The sequence below is a fragment of the Electrophorus electricus genome, chromosome 4, assembly GCF_013358815.1.
Source record: "Electrophorus electricus isolate fEleEle1 chromosome 4, fEleEle1.pri, whole genome shotgun sequence".
NCBI lineage: Eukaryota > Metazoa > Chordata > Actinopteri > Gymnotiformes > Gymnotidae > Electrophorus > Electrophorus electricus.
This window is the reverse complement of record NC_049538.1, coordinates 11,099,154-11,116,048: the sequence shown is the minus strand read 5'-3', so window position 1 is coordinate 11,116,048 and position 16,895 is coordinate 11,099,154. Positions and strand designations below refer to the sequence as shown.

Here is a 16,895-nt window from a genome sequence, read left to right as displayed (position 1 = left end):
ACACCACAATTGCTTCCTGTTTGTCTGTAGAGGGTGATACCTTTCTGAATGATAATTAGATTAAAGCAGTTTGTGGCCCTCCTAGAAAATGACTTCGACAAATATGGTATCTATCTGACACATTTAAAACACATACATAGAAGACCAGGGAAATATCATTTCTGAAAAAGCACCCAGCATGAAAAAGAAATGCACATGCATGAATGCACGATGACTATCTTTCTTTATTTGATTTTGTACCAGTGAGTTGGTGAAGGTGGTGTGGTGAGCAGAACACGTAAAGTGCCTTCTCTCCAATGAGCTCCCAGTGAAGAGTCCCATCAGTCAGTAGGTGAGCCTTGAGAGTGTCAGAAAGCAAACAGACAAGGCCCCACTTACACAAGAACAACCCCTGCAACCCCCCACACATAAATGCACAAGAACCAAACACACACACTCTCTCTCTCTCTCTCTCTCTCTCTCTCTCTCTCTCTCTCTCTCTCTCTCTCTCTCTCTCACACACACACACACACACACACACACACACACACACACACACACACACACACACATAGACAAACACAGACTCCCTGTCACCAGGAAGCAATAATTGGGCCTGGAAATGAACAGGAAATCTTGAAGCATGGCGCTTGAGTTTGACTATATGTTATGAACCTAGGTTAGTTTTATTTCCACACAAATAATCAGTCCCCCTTCCCCTTTTCCCACACTGTTATATTAAAGGCAGATATTAAATTTTGGGAACACTTTGCCCCTTACTGTTCACATTAACATGACTGCTGCACCCTGGTTTCATCGCAGGCGGAGTAAGACATTAAGCGGTGCAGTAGATGGAAGAGAGTTGATAAAAGACTTCCCACATTTTCCTTTACATATGCTAGCTAAGATCATATCCACTATACGCAATATTGGCTTTTATTGTCTGGTTCTTACTGGGTCTCTGGCCACCCCAAACTGCAAATGTAATTACAGCGACCTGTGAATGAGTAATCTCCGATTGAAGAATCGCGATTTCGGTAAACTGTTACCACAACGCAGAAGCCTCCCCGTAGATGTGTTTCCACGAGCCGACGGCAGGGGACAGTATTGCTTCTACATGCATGAGAGAGCTCGCCTCAGTCGAGCTTCCTCTATTAGAGTACGGTAAGTTATTGCATTAAGTGGCTCTAGACGACTAGAGCAAAATTATAGCGGATTAACCTTTAACATATTAAAAGTATTCTGTTGTCGTCTTATTTTTTGCTTGTATTAAACGCTGTAAAAATGGATGGCAATGTCTCGAATTTTAAAAAAATAGTTATTCTTTATGAAATTGTATATGAGCTTCATTTTTTAAAATGTGCGTATGTGTTATACACAAAGAAGGTGGGAAGTTTTGCTCAGGTTTTTTATATGGATATGCATGTTATTAAGAGCAGATTTCTATAGTCTGTGTAGGCCTATGAGAAGACAATTAGCAAACCTCTGAGTATGGTGATGTAGGAATCCCGGACTTGTTCAATGTAAAGAACTGTGTCTCGACACTTTAAGTATTCAAACATAAGAAATTAACAACCGTGAACTGGGACACATTTTTACACATTTGTTATCTTACATTTTTAGTCCTGTACCTTCTTTCTCACAAACCTCTCTCTCACTCATTCGCTCACACACACACACACACACACACACACACACACACACACACACACACACACACACACTAGTTCATTCAGAGGCGAGGGGTGAGGGAAAGTGGAGTAGGAGGGGCGTTGCTGTTCCCTGTACAAACCGCTCGAGACCGTGGTTTGAGTGAACGCGCGAGCTCATTCATACTATAGCAATCTGTTCCGCGCGCTCCGCTGCTCGCAAGGCGGTGATACGTAGGCATTATTATCAGCCACACCGTCGGAGAGAGATTACACACCACCGCGCTGCACTGAACTGGAGTCAGGCCACTTTCTAAAAAGCTTTGGACGTCCAATCGACAAATGAAAAACGTGCGTGTGCTTCTTCTCCTGAGGACTGACAATAGTACCCTCTGTAACGTCAAGAAGTCAAACTTTAATGCGCTTGTTTCGAAAGCGTTTGCACTTGCATGAGCGAACGCAAGAACACAAGTCGGCAAAGTTGGGCTACATGAAAATGTCGGCAACGCACTCCTCGCCTTCGCCAAATAACAGCAACCTTATCACGGAGATTTCCGATAACGTGGACTCGGCCAACGCGAACTGGCGAACCCTTTTTGGCTTATCTTTTGTTATTGCCACTGTTATCTGCGTGGGAGGTTTCTACTCGCTCGGATCTTTGCTTAGAATGAGGACTAAGTCTTCGATATGCCTAATTGTGGCTTCCTTGTCCATAGATGACCTGATCAGCCTCGTTCCGCTGTCGCTTTTCATGGTCCTCCAGTGGAGGAGAGACAGTACGGGTCGGTCAGGAACGATATGCACTTTATCCGGACTCCTGTATGTTTTCCAAGGGTTGTCAAGCAATATGAAAGCTTGCCTCATCGTAGCCTACACTTTTTATGTGACAAAGCGGTTTGGAGTGTACCAGAACAGCTGTCGCCCTCGCGCAGTGCTGTGGGCAGTGGCTGTGGTGTGGACCGTCAGCCTGGCGGTCAGCATGTTGCCGGTGTGCGGCTGGGGTCGCTTCACCCCTGCCTCTCTGGGCTGTCTCCCGGAGAGTGATAGCTTCTACGTGTTGCTCCTTTTTGTTTTGTACTCTCTGTGTTTCTGCGGTCTGGTGGTGTGCTCAGTACCTCTTACCTATCAGCTGTTATGCTCCGCGGAAACCTTGAAAACATTTCACCCAAGTTATTTCGGCGCAGCACTGGGCGCGGACGGTTCTGATCCGCTCTGTGAGATCCCGTCTCTTTCTCGGGATAGCTTGGAGAAAAGTTTTGGAGCGTACGGTGAATTCAGTTCACATTCGGGCGGTTTGAAAAATAAAGACGAGTCCTATTCATGCTCGTCCCCTAAAACGGACCGGTTTGGAAAGGTCGGTGCCCAGAGCGCGCGACGCTCCCCAGTGGTCTTCGCGCAGAAACGCTTCTCAATGGTTCTGGCGATGGCCCGAATCGTCCTGTGGATGCCAATGATGGTGAGACTAATAGGGAAGTATGCATGCGTCGGTCAAGTGTAGTGCTGGAAGTATAATAGCCAACGCCGCCAGCTGGAATGCAACACTGGGAACTGTAATCTTTAGTAGTATAAATTTGCTTGATCTCTACTCACCAGCACGATACGGTTTAGGTTCTGCTGTCATCAGCCTGTGCAGTACACAAGTTTGTTTGTTTTTTCAATCATAATAGCGCTGTTGTAGACTGAGCTGCACAGCCTTTTTTTAACTGTACGTAAAAAAGATTGGCACGCTTGGGCTGCAGTAGGTTTCTGTATAATAACACTGTCCCTGAGGTATAGAGGCTATTGTTTTTAACCCAAAAGTTGACCGTCTGTATTGGTTTTTTTTACGCTGCTTTTGCAGGCCCAGATACTCGTAAGCCACGCTGTTCAGATGCACAGCGCGTCTCTGGAGACCCTGTGTTTTTTCCTGACCTTGCTCTCCGCTGCGGTCACCCCGGTCTTCGTTCTCTCCGAGCGCTGGATCCATCTTCCCTGCGGGTGCTTCATCAACTGCCGCCGGGATAAGGGCCCCGCCAAGAGCGCGAGTGAGCGTTTCGGTGGATCATTTGATAGACACACTGACAGTCGTTTGATGGCAGGGATTCTGCTTATAATCATGAAATGTAATGCAATTCTTCTCGTGTCTTTACAGCGTCTAAACGGAGGTTTGAATTTAACCTCTCGTTCCAACAAGGCTACGGCGTTTACAAGATATCTCGCGCCACGTCTCCTTCCGTTGAAAAGCCCTCTTACGACAGCTTGTACAACTGCGATTTCTCGGAAAGCCGAGTCGCGGTGCTGGACAGCGGGAGGATTGCGAGCCTCGCGAGCCGAGAATTCAGGACCACGGTGGCGGAGGACAGCTCCCTCCGCGGCGAGCTGCTGCTGGACGACGTCGCCCCCGCGGCGAAGGCGGAAGGCGCGCCTCAGCAGAACCCGAGAGAAGGCGACGGTTTTGGAAGCGTCTCCAGTCCCGTTTCGGCCTGCGACCGCGAAGACCTCAACCTCGACTCATCGTCGGTGTTTGACGGGCCAGAGAGGAGGCTGTCCCACGAAGAGTGTCGCAACATCGAACTGACGGACTGGGAGTGGTGTCGGAGCAAATCGGAAAGGACTCCAAGACAGGTAGGTCCAAGACATGTCTTATCATTTCAGAGCTTCATAGAGGCCTGTCCAAACGGAAATCAGTAGCGTATGGGTTTCTTAACTAAGTAACCTATCAAATCATGGAGTCATAACTTAAATGAACAAATGTAAGATTTAATTAAACACTGTAGGCGCACGCACATACACCATGCCTTCTCCCACATATGTCCACACTGCCAAAGCAGTTTTCAGTCATTCTATTACTGTCCGCAGAGACCCACAGCTGCAGAAAAACTGCACTTAATTCTACTTGCATTTCCCACTTTACCTCACTTTAAACTTTGTAACTGCAACATTTTTCATAGAAAAAATATTAGATAAGGCCATGCATTAAGCAATCAAACAAAATGGCTGCCTCCAGTTACAGTTTTTTGGACAGTTTTTTAAGTGTGCAACATCTATCTTTTTTCTTACATTCAACAGATGTTTAGTGGGAGTAAAATTTTTAAAAGTTTAGAAAATGTATGGTTTGTTACTTTTAGTGGTGCCATTATTGATATAGAAAAGAAATCACAGTACTCTCCTTCAGTATGCCATCAGTAATTCCATAATCTTATTGGTAATCTACAGTCAACATTTGGCAATAAATTACATATAATGGCCTAACAATAGATTAGTTGAAAAATATTTTAAAACCAAGGCATTTTTTATTATTAGAAAATCATCAAAGTATAAATGAATCTTTTTCTGCATTGATAAATCATCTCTTGGAAACAATGTTGGAATGCAAGAAAAGGATTCGCTTAGTCAATTTTATGATCTTTTTAAAAACATTTTGGTGCATAAAGTTAGAGCTTCTTTTGCATAATGTTAAGTAAATCATTTTGGCATACATCAGTGCAGAGTGTTGTAGTTAGATGTACAGTGGCAAAATTTCAGTGTCATAAAAACCTATTACATTTCTCAAGAATGTATAAACATTTTTGCACAAAAAAAACCAAAAACACCTTAATACTTGTTACCTTGGGCCTGGATAAATCATCTTGTCTCTTTGCATTTATGCAAGAATATGACCACTGACAAGACACAAAGGGAAAGAACCTTGTGACGAATTTTTGCAAAAATATTATTAAATATGTGATCTCTATAACTCAGCATGCTGTGAGCAGAGAGAGTTTATAGGCAATATGGATTTCAGCTCATTAGAGTCACGTCTCCATAGGCAAGGTCAGGAGGCTGGGGCAACGGAGTGTGCAAACCTGCATCGATTCCGGATCCCTGCAGCCACAGGCCTAGTGTATCAGACAGCGTATAAATATATATAGACATAAGCACATGTACACATGAGCACTTGTATACATTTTCATAGAGATGTGATAAGATTATATAGTTTTTGCAGGTCTCACTGAGATGGACTTTGATGCCCACACGCACAAACACAAGTACTCGCTTAGCAATTCGGCCCATGCGCGCACGCGTGCAGTGGAACACTGTTCACAGGCATTTCACGCCTGCTTCCCTGCACCCAGCCCATCGCTGGACCACCGCCACCACAGCGTTACAGGGAAATGGAAGGAGCTTCACACGTTGGTGCACCAGAGCATCGGGGATCCTCTCTGGGATGGGAGGCAGGAGCCCCCACCTCACACCCACGCCTCTCTGCGACACCTCCGCCCCCGCACACATGACAGTCCCACGTGGCCCCAATCTATTTCCATCCACAATATGCCCAGCTGTGATTAATACTCCTAATCAAGGCTTCGGCAGAGTCGTGTCTCCTCACGCTGAAGTAGGGTTTGATTAAACCTCTCTCCCTACCCTCGGGTAAAGGAGATGAGCCAATGAAGGCCCTGCCTGATCATTTCTCCGCCTGCTGCTCCAAGCGGATACCTGGACAGATAAAGCTTTAACCCGATGATGAAAGGGTTTCACACGTTATGAACTCACTGAATGTAGCGAGTGTGAAGGGAGAACAAATATTGTGGGATGAATAGGACGTGGGAAGGGCGAGGTTTTATGCTCAGCCTAGCGTGTTGACAGGAAGGGTTTCCCCTCGAGCGTATTGGTACTGGGCTTTGACAGACAGTCAGTCATGATTCCTAATGTGATGTTTGGGATGGTGAGGATGTCATTTCTCTCATGGCTTTTAGAATCAGGGCAGATCCTTAAGTTTTTTCCTTTCTTTTTCTTCTACCTGTAAGATAAAAAGGTATCAGAACTGTGCTATAAGTTATTTGAAATGTGGTTATGCGGTTCAAAATTATCTTGGTTGTAGGAGTGTTGAAACTGAGGCTCCATATGCTGCATTTTGTTCAACAGAGCAGATATTATTGTTCTGTTGTTCACCACTGCCAGACCTTGCTAATAAAACAGAGTCTATTTGGGAACTGTGTGCATGGCGAACACAGTACACCCACAGCCAAAACACAGTACATCCACTGCCAAAACACAGTATATACACAGCTAAAACACAGTCCATTCACAACCAAAACACAGTATATACACAGCCAAAACACAGTTCATTCACAACCAAAATACAGTATAATACACAGTCAAAACATAGTTCATTCACAGCCAAAAGACAGTCTATTCACAGCCAAATACACCACAAGTGGCTGCTCGCTCAAGCCGGTTTCTTCTGAGTCATGACTCACTGCTGCAAGGGAGCTCCTCTACCATCATCTCCACTACTGTCAGCTCCTCTACTATTTTCTCCTCTACCATGAGCTCCTCTACTATCTTCTTCTATACTGTTAGCTCCTCTACTATCTTCTCCTCTACTGTTAGCTCCTCTACTATCTTCTCCTCTACTGTGAGCTCCTCTACCATCTTCTCCTCTACTATCTTCAACTCTACTGTCAGCTCCTGTACTGTCAGCTCCTCTACTATCTTCTCCTCTACTGTCAGCTCCTCTACTATCTTCTCCTCTACTGTCAGCTCCTCTACTATCTTCTCCTCTACTGTGAGCTCCTCTATTATCTTCTCCTCTAATGTGAGCTCCTCTATTATCTTCTCCTCTACTGTGAGCTCCTCTATTATCTTCTCCTCTACTGTCAGCTCCTCTACTATCTTCTCTTCTATCTTCTCCTCTACTGTCAGCTCCTCTACTATCTTCTCCTCTACTGTCAGCTCCTCTACTATCTTCTCCTCTACTGTCAGCTCCTCTACTATCTTCTCCTCTACTGTGAGCTCCTCTATTATCTTCTCCTCTACTGTGAGCTCCTCTATTATCTTCTCTTCTATCTTCTCCTCTATTGTCAGCTCCTCTACTATCTTCTCCTCTACTGTGAGCTCCTCTATTATCTTCTCCTCTACTGTGAGCTCCTCTATTATCTTCTCCTCTACTGTCAGCTCCTCTACTATCTTCTCTTCTATCTTCTCCTCTACTGTCAGCTCCTCTACTATCTTCTCCTCTACTGTGAGCTCCTCTATTATCTTCTCCTCTACTGTGAGCTCCTCTACTATCTTCTCCTCTACTGTCAGCTCCTCTATTATCTTCAACTCTACTGTCAGCTCCTCTACTATCTTCTCTTCTATCATCTCCTCTACTGTCAGCTCCTCTACTATTTTCTGCTCTACTGTCAGCTCCTCTACTGTCATCTCCGCCTCTGCTGTCATGAGCTGTCTGATGGATGAAGCCCACAGGCCCTGCCAATGATGTGTTTGAAGCATTATATTTGCAAATATGATTCAACCTGTTAGATGAATTGCGGTATACATCTGAGCTGCAGAAAGTACATAATGCATCCGGTTAGAAAAAGAGTGCTGCATTGAGCCATTTGAATTCATAGAAAACGCAAAAGTTCACTGGCTTAAAGTTTTCATCTGTCCTGAAAAAGGTTCTCTTTAGAAGTGTAAACAGTTTATCTGACCTGAAATGATCCTGCTTCAAACCATCATAGCATATATTTCATTTCAGGAGTATTATACAAAAGGGTTTTATTTCTCCTTTTTTTCACTTCTTTTTTTTTCCCAACAGACGATGCATATGTACCTTCGCTGACATTTTGCATGCTGGGTGTAACAGGTCAGAATCATCCAGCACAGCTCCAGTACAGATTCATGTATCCTGATCCTGCGTAACGGGTCAGAATCATCCAGCACAGCTCCAGTACAGGTTCATGTATCCTGATCCTGCGTAACGGGTCAGAATCATCCAGCACAGCTCCAGTACAGGTTCAGGTATCCTGATCCTGCGTAACGGTCAGAATTATCCAGCACAGCTCCAGTACAGGTTCATGTATTCTGATCCTGCGTAACGGGTCAGAATCATCCAGCACAGCTCCAGTACAGGTTCATGTATTCTGATCCTGCGTAATGGGTCAGAATCATTCAGCACAGCTCCAGTACAGGTTCATGTATCCTGATCCTGCGTAACGGGTCAGAATCATCCAGCACAGCTCCAGTACAGGTTCATGTATCCTGATCCTGCGTAACGGGTCAGAATCATCCAGCACAGCTCCAGTACAGGTTCAGGTATCCTGATCCTGCGTAACGGTCAGAATTATCCAGCACAGCTCCAGTACAGGTTCATGTATTCTGATCGTGCGTAATGGGTCAGAATCAGTCAGCACAGCTCCAGTACAGGTTCATGTATTCTGATCCTGCGTAACGGTTCTGAATTATCCAGCACAGCGTCATCTTTCCTGATCCTGTGTAAAATGCCGTCATACCCAGTTGGCCAATTTGTTCTGATGGCAAAAAGAAAATTGAGTGTAATTTTTCTTCCAAAAACAAATGTTTCTCTGCATTGCAGGCAATGCTTTGCATTTCCTTAAGAACCTTTCTGGGTCAGGATTTATTATTTAAAGCGTTTAAAACCATACATATTTTTAAATATTTTCATTTTTGTGTTGGTATAACGAATTCTACTGTGTGTGAAAGTAATTCTCGGACTGGCTAATGGTGGACCAGGTTTTCCTCTCATCTCTAGATCAGAGAGACCTGTGGACCGTGTGCATCTCTGGGTTCTGGTGTGCATTCGCCCACCAAGCTGCCCACTTCATCCGCGCCGTTCCCCTGCCTCTTCAGTGAACGCCGCGCATGCCCTTAATTTGGCAGTCTACCAATGCTGCGTCCCCTCCTCCTTAGGTATAATAAATAAAGATAAAACCAGAGGGAGATGATTTTCCACGAGAGGGAACGGTCAAATGCAATGGAGGTCGAATAATCGCATCTGAATAATTCACAGACAGCGAGGGAAGTGGCCTCAGTTCCAGCAGCGCAGCAGTTTTCTGCAGCTCATCCATTTGAAATGCTGCTGGTAATCCGATTAAAGATGATCAAGACAACTGCACAAAGCCTAAAGGAAATCTTTCTTTGAAACAAACAGAAGAGCAGTTCTGTCAATGCCTTTTCCCAATATCAGGCGACGGTGTCGCTTTTCAGAGGGCAAAGGTTACGACCCCCTTCCCCAAGGCCCTGAGCGCACCTGCATGGTCAGAGGAGAATGCTCAGCTTTGCAGCATTGCATGTGACCTGAATTCCTGCTGTGTCACCTACAGATACTGGGGGAGTGGGGCCGGACTATGTTGCTTTGCCACTGTGGGAAGCTCAGGTGCGATGCGGCCCCAGGGACTGTGTTCTCACTGGAGGGCAGCAGAGATGACAGATATGTTTACAGCCTGATTGGTTGGAACAGCCTGTGCTTAGACACCCCGCCATGAGTCGATTAGAGTCCTGCTGTTTCTTGGACCCCACCGCCTGTGCTGGTGTCTGAGAGTTAAACAGAAAAAAATTCAACCTGCTTATTAAACGTTGCTGATGACATTTTGTCGGGGGAATGTGTGTGTTTTTCAATTGATTACCTGTTTATTTTTTACTTAATAAGGGCATTTTTCACAGTGGTGCTTTGTCCTTGTTAAATGACACCAAGTCATTGCAATGCATCTTGTAATCACTGAAATGATTTAGAATGTATCTATGTTAATGAGTGCTCTCTGGCAAGGGCCTGAGCACTATGACAAACTGCAGTCTGCCTCCATGACTGATGATTATTCTTCCTGCATCTTTAATTAGAAGTGTATTGCTCTTCCTAGGTTGCCTTCAGAAGCAGGTCGGAATGCTGAGATCGGATTCATTTTTCGTGTCGTTTCACTGAGATCAGACTCATTGTTCTTATTGCCTAAGCTTGAGAGGGAGAGTGAGACAGTGAGAGAGAGTGAGTGAGACAGTGGGAGAGCAATCGTGAGAGAGTAAGAGTGTGAGAGAGTGAGAGTGAGTGAAAGAGTAAGAGTGAGAGAGTGAGAGTGAGAGCTCTGCCTGTGCTTTAGAGCTCTATGTTACATATCTCGTCTACATCCCTAGATAACGGTTCTCATCATCCTCCATTTGTAGCTTTTCCTCCACCATCTTGTTAATGAGGGCTTTTAGCAAGAAAAGTGCATGTATACGCACACACACACACACACACACACACACACACACACACACAGATACATTTTTCTACCCATTAGCCAAGACTATGCTTAATGACTGAAAACAATAGCCTTGATCTTCCCAGACTGTCCCATGCTGACTGGGGAATGTTTGGCTGTGTTTCAGAAGTCTGCGGGAGGATTGGCCATTCCTCTGTGTGCCATCCAGGGCACGGTGTCTCTCCACGCACCCACAGGCAAAACGCTCTCCCTCTCCACCTACGAGGTCAGCAGCGACGGCCTCAAGATCTCCCCCAATGGCGCCAGGAAGGTGGAGGTGTACCGCTCCAAATCGGTGGGCCACGAGCCCAGCGGGGAGGAGCCCGGGGGTGGCGGGGCGGCGGCGTCGGACGTCGGGGGCGTGGCCGACACCAACGTTAAGATCCACCTGGAAGTCCTGGAGATCTGCGACAATGAGGAGGCCATGGACAGCGTGTCCATCGTCTCCAACATCAGCCAGTCGTCGGCACACGCGCGCTCGCCGTCGCTCCGCTACTCGCGCCGCGAGAACCGCTTCGTGTCATGCGACCTGGGCGAGACGGCCTCATACTCGCTGCTCATCCCTGGCTCCAGCCCAGATGCCGACGGCATCAACATCCACATCCCCGACACGGTGGAGGCCCACCGCCAGAACAGCCAGCGGCAGCGGCTGGACGCCGGTGGCTACCGGGAGGAGATCCAGCTCCTCAACGAGGTCTACCAGAGGCAGGCGGGAGACGCAGGAGACGAGGACCGCCGCCTGCTTTAGGACTCCGCCGGGCTGGATGGCAGGGACTCTGGACATGTCACACATGGATTTGAGAGAAGTGGGAGACTATGGATTGTGAGGATGGGCTTGGGAAGGATGGGATTTTGGAGACAGAAGCAGGCAAGGTAAAGGGAACAAAGTAGACCAGGAGTAGGGGAACAAGAAAGAAATCTCAGAGATGTAGGGAAGAAGGCAGAGAGGTAAAAGCCTGTCAGGAGATGGTTACTTTTCAGATGTCTGCTGTTGCAAGCTAGAAGTGTGGCAATGCTACTCCGATTGTGTGAAAGCTAAAGAAGGAAAGAGTAGCTTGGCTTTACAGAAAAAGAGAGTGTGAGGGAAGAGAAGAGAAGAGTGATTGGGAGGGGGAAGGGACTTTCAAAAGGTTAGTGTGACTGAGAAAACGCTAAAGGTACGTGCTCGGCCACAGGCGGGAGGACGCGAAGGTCATCGTTTAAGCGTTCATCCTGTCTGGTGGTATCCCGCCGTCCTTGGCCCGCGGAACAGGCAGAGACGGTTGTGGCTGGAACCTCCGAGGGAGGACTGAAGGTAGAAGGAGGCTAACTGTCCTCGCTGTTTATGCACAAAAACCAAAATGGAAACTACAGTGCAGAGCAGGGGGGTGTAGGGAGGAACAGGACTGTGTCTGTGCGTTTTTATGTCTGTGTGTGGGCGTGGGTGTAAGAGAGAGAGATAGAGAGAGAGCAGAAAGAGAAATTAGTTTAAATACATTTTAGTATTCAACCTCAGGCACAGGCCATATGGGAACCTGGAAGACAAAAAGCCGACTGTGGATATCAATCAGCACGATGAGTTTTCCCTGATGAGAAATATTACCCCAGCGTGGCTCTGTGGAAGATTCCCTAATGATTCACCATTTGGGACAGATTTTCTGTCTGAGTCATCTTGTGTATGTATGTGTGTGTGTGTGTGTGTGTGTGTGTGTGTTTGTGTGTATATGCATGTGTGTATGTGTGAATGTAGGTTTCTCTATGTGTAAGTATGATATGGCTGATTACTTATATGTAAGCTTGCTGCTTTATGTGTTTCGTTGAGCTGTGTTTCCCACCCTCCCGTGTTTGGTTCTCCCTCACACACACATGCACACGCACACGCCTACAGCTAATGGTTAGAGCGCTAACCACACGTCTACAGCCATTAGAGAGGCAAACAGGACACTCCATGGGTGCACATGTGCTCTGATGTCAGATCTACTGTACAAGCAGGCAAGAGAGAGAGAGAGGTTTTTCTGCCACATTAACCGTTCCGCAAATGCAATTTTCCACAGAGAGAAATGCATAATTTTAACTCCTCATGAAAGTGCAAATGAATATTCATTTCGAGGCACTTAGGACCTGCTCTTTTCACCTCTGACCTTTCACCCCAGTGCATTAGCCACCAGAAATGCAACCCAGACAACACTTACATTCTGCATCCCCACAAATGCAGCTACTAGAATGTTAAGGTAATTCAGTGGGAGATTTAGCTCCTGGTGTCAAGTAGGTAGACCCGGGAGGCGACACCTGCACCACCTCTGTTCCTTCATATATGACATGCTGTGGAACGTGCTGTTTGTAAAACTGTACAACTGTTCTTCTGGAAATGGCTAAGAGATTCTCAGCTGCACACATCGTCGACGAGCTCCACTGATACTAAAGACACTGGATTATCAGTTCATATTAGATCTTTTCTGCCCAATGTTTACATAAAAAGGAGTATATTGTGTTTGTTTGTTTGTTTGTTTGTTTGTTTTGAAATAAATTTGATTTTAAGGTGAGCAGCATTACTTTAAGCAGGAAACTAGCCAAGGCCTCGTGTGCTAACATGTTATGTGTTGAATATTCTCAATAAAGGAAACGCATCGACCTAATGCCACGCTGGGATGTTTCCACCATCTTTGTTTTAGTCATCATTCATATAATAAATGGAGACTCTCCAAATCAGCAAACGCAATCTGGTGGACGCTGGTCTGGATTGTCCCGCTGGGTCTGGAGTGTCCCGCTGGGCCTGGAGTGTCCCGCTGGGTCTGGAGTGTCCTGTCCACTCAGCTCATTTTATGGTGTGATGCAATTAAATCTAAAAGGTTTTGCACTAAATTGTGAAGAAGAGTATGAAATATGTAAAAGCCAACCCGGTGCAAAGCGGAATTGTTTCTGTCAGCTAGGATTAAATATAAGGGGTTAATTTTTTCCAGAGAGGTTTTTATATGAATGCCGTGCTGCTTAAATATTTACATTCTCAAGATGCCTTACCCTCTGACGGTCACGCTTTAAAGCTGCAGTGTTTTTTCCCTCTGGAGTCATCAGTGAAGCGCTGAAGAATTCAGATGTCATTCTGCAATCTGCCGACCGGCCCCTGGCTAGGTACGTCCCTGTTTGGCACTGGGAAGGAAAACTTCCTCCAGGCCATTGCAACTGCTGCCTCAAAATAGGCAGTGTGCTTGTGTGTGTGTGTGTGTGTGTGTGTGTGTGTGTGTGTGTGTGTGTGTGTGTGTGTGTGAGAGAGAGAGAGAAGTTGAGAGAGAGCAGGGGAGTGATGGGAGATGGCTATTACATGTATCCAGCACACCAAGAGCTTATCAGGTCTCTCCTCTTCGCATTGCCTCATACGCTACACTTTTAGAAGAAAGACACATCCCTTGTGCTCTCTCTCTCTCTCTTTCTCTAATGTATTTCCTCAAGTGCACTTATTCTTCCCCTTTTCCTTACTATTTCATTCTCATTCTTACTCAGCTGAGTTCTTTTCAGTCCGGTTTGATTTTTGGGATGTTGCTTTTTTGTCTACGTATGTGTTTAGGCTTCTATGCATGTATGCATATATGCATGCATGTACTGTATGTATGTATATATGTATTATGTATGTATGTGTGTCTATCTGTCTGTTTCCTGTCCATCTGTCTGTCTGACCATCGTTCTACACTTCTGTTTTTCTGTTTAGCTGTCTGTCTACTTTTATTTCTCTCCCATAAAACACAAGTTACATAGACTTCATTTTACTTCAACAGCCTTCCAAAAACCAGTGGTAGAGGGGGTTATAGAGGAGAGATAGAGGAGGTGATAGAGGAGGTGATAGAGGAGAGATAGAGGAGGTGATAGAGGAGGTGATAGAGGAGATATAGAGGAGGAGAGAGGGAGACTGACCGTTGAGGAGTGTGAGTCTTACCAGAGGCCAAACAGAGTGACAGTGGTGACAGTAACCCAGTACAAGAGCCCAATACACACCAGCTCGAGGGAAAAGATCTCAACAAGACTGCTTGTCATATAGCTGGGCACCTAATGATAGTTTTTATAGTGAAAAAGATGAAAGTATAAGATGATGAGTAAGAGGAAGGAGGAACACATGAGGAGGAGATGGACAGCTCACAAACACCTCTGTCGGGATTTGTTAGTTAAGGGTGAGAGTGTGCTAGATGGTAACTTGTGGCATTTGACAGCTATACTCTCCTCCCTCTCTCTCACACACACACACACACACACATGCACTAACGAGCAATTACATACACAGTGCCCTGACACCTTAAGATTTCTGGAATAACACCTTTTAATTCTGGGCACCTACACTTTCCAGTAAGTCTGAGAGTGCTGATATCACCTGAGCCCTTTGAGTCCTCTGAGGATGCTTCCAACTCATTCACATTCTTTGAGGAAAGTGAAGCATTACAGAGACGTGATTTATTCCTGTCACTTCCAGCTCCTGTGTTAACAGTGAATGTCACCAATCACAGCCAATCAGCCCCACTCCACTCAGATCCACAGTGAAACAGCAATGCAAAAGACAAGCTTGTGGAACTCTAGAGCTGAATAATCCACACACACACACACACACACACACACACAGACAGACACACACACACACACACACACAGACAGACAGACAGACACACACACACACACAGACACACACACACACAGACAGACACACACACACACACACACACACACAGACACACACACACACACACAGACACACACACACACACAGACACACACACACACACACACACACACACACACACACACACACACACACACACACACATACACATTACCAAGCTTAGGACCCAAAGTATCCATTTATCCTTTCTCTCCCATCTCTTGTTCCTTTCATCATGGAGGCTCTCACTGGGGAGTCTGCTGACTTTCTGGGCTGCTCGGTTCTTTGCCTACCCAGCACCACCCTGACATTTGGACCCTAAATCCTGCAAGATATCTGCTTCTGTCCTACTGCAGACGTCTCATGACTGTATCCTAATCCTCCCATTCAATACAGCTGTAATACTCTTATACTTTGTACTTCATACATTAACTAAACAGTAAGCATTCTTTGGCCAAAGTTCCAGAGACTGATAGTTTGAACAGTGTGTGGATTTCAGTGGCAATCTGACCTCATATAATGCTGCACAACATAATATTCTCTCACCAACTACTCTATGTGTGTGTGTGTGTGTGTGTGTGTGTGTGTCGGGTGGAGTCATTCTGTTGTTGAAAGAAAAGAGATAGCATGTGGTGTGTCACAAGAGATGAATAAACATACAGACAGATACACAGACAGACTGACTGATGGACAGTTTTCATATAGAGCACCACTGTTGTGGTGTAGATTTGATGTATATTTTATGACAGGGCTTGACGGCGCCCCTCCTAGTCTCGCCCCTCATTGATTTTGTTACCTGCAGGCTCCTAATTACATTCCCTCTCTGGTCCAGGATCAGTCGCTCCTTTCATCCAGGCTGTAAATCCCTGTACTGGCCTCCCCCAGCTCAGACCAGGGGCCAGTGGCCATCTGAATAAATAATTGGAGCTTGGGCATAGAGAGGAGGCTTGGCATGGGCCAGACCACTTCACGGGGGGCCGGGGGTGGCGTTACACAATCACAGATCCTTTTGTATGCTACGCAGCTATACACATAGATTCGCACAGCAAGAGAGATGGAAGCTAGATTTCTCTTGTGGGGGAAAATGCAAAGAGAAGATAATTAGTGTGTGAGTTTGGTTTAATGAGAGATGAATATTAAAAGGATTCAGTGAGCCAGTTTTATCACTGACTACCTCTTTAGGTTTTTTTCTCATAGGAAAACCTTAAGAAAGGTTTTGGTTCCTATGGTGACAACTTATACATTAAATAATTAAATGTGCATTAGAGTCATTAGTTAACATTAGTTAAACTGGACTGGGGATTAATGTTTGAACAATGGGGATCAATAACCATATCAGACAGGAGCATAGCCTATATCGCTACATCCAACATAGGTAATTATTATTTGTTGTAAATTCATTATGTGACCTATTGGGGCAATGAGTCTTCATAGTTGAGCTTGTAAGAGTCATGCACTGATGATATGTGGCTCTAATGAATAAGGTGATAAACATGACACTGACCTTTTCTGCTTTTAATTATAGGGATCGCCGTCGTTCCTTGTTAGATAAGTGCGTGCTATTCTAAACCTACCGTGTAAAACGAGCTAACGCAGATAAGTCTTCTATAAGTCACCTTTAACGCAAATGGAAGTGTGGGATAAAAACGGACTTTTCTTTGTTTTTCG

General features: G+C 45.6%; 1 protein-coding gene across 1 annotated transcript; it reads left to right on the top strand.

Annotated features, from left to right (window-relative positions):
- Nucleotides 1-1,799: 1,799 nt before the first annotated feature.
- On the top strand, nucleotides 1,800-13,229 carry LOC113589490 (probable G-protein coupled receptor 149). The gene is made up of 4 exons (XM_027029180.2): nucleotides 1,800-3,084; nucleotides 3,469-3,652; nucleotides 3,760-4,232; nucleotides 10,737-13,229. The coding sequence occupies exons 1-4, from the start codon at nucleotides 2,047-2,049 to the stop codon at nucleotides 11,355-11,357; spliced, it is 2,316 nt and encodes a 771-aa protein (XP_026884981.2). The 5' UTR covers nucleotides 1,800-2,046; the 3' UTR covers nucleotides 11,358-13,229.
- The last annotated feature ends 3,666 nt before the right edge of the window (nucleotides 13,230-16,895 follow it).

Bases quoted from the DNA above. Each gene is read 5' to 3' on its own strand.
- LOC113589490 (XM_027029180.2), top strand. From the start codon at position 2,047: ATGCGCTTGTTTCGAAAGCGTTTGCACTTGCATGAGCGAACGCAAGAA. The intron at 3,085-3,468 runs GTGAGACTAATA...CTGCTTTTGCAG, and splicing joins TCCTGTGGATGCCAATGATG to GCCCAGATACTCGTAAGCCA. The intron at 3,653-3,759 runs GTGAGCGTTTCG...GTGTCTTTACAG, and splicing joins GGGCCCCGCCAAGAGCGCGA to CGTCTAAACGGAGGTTTGAA.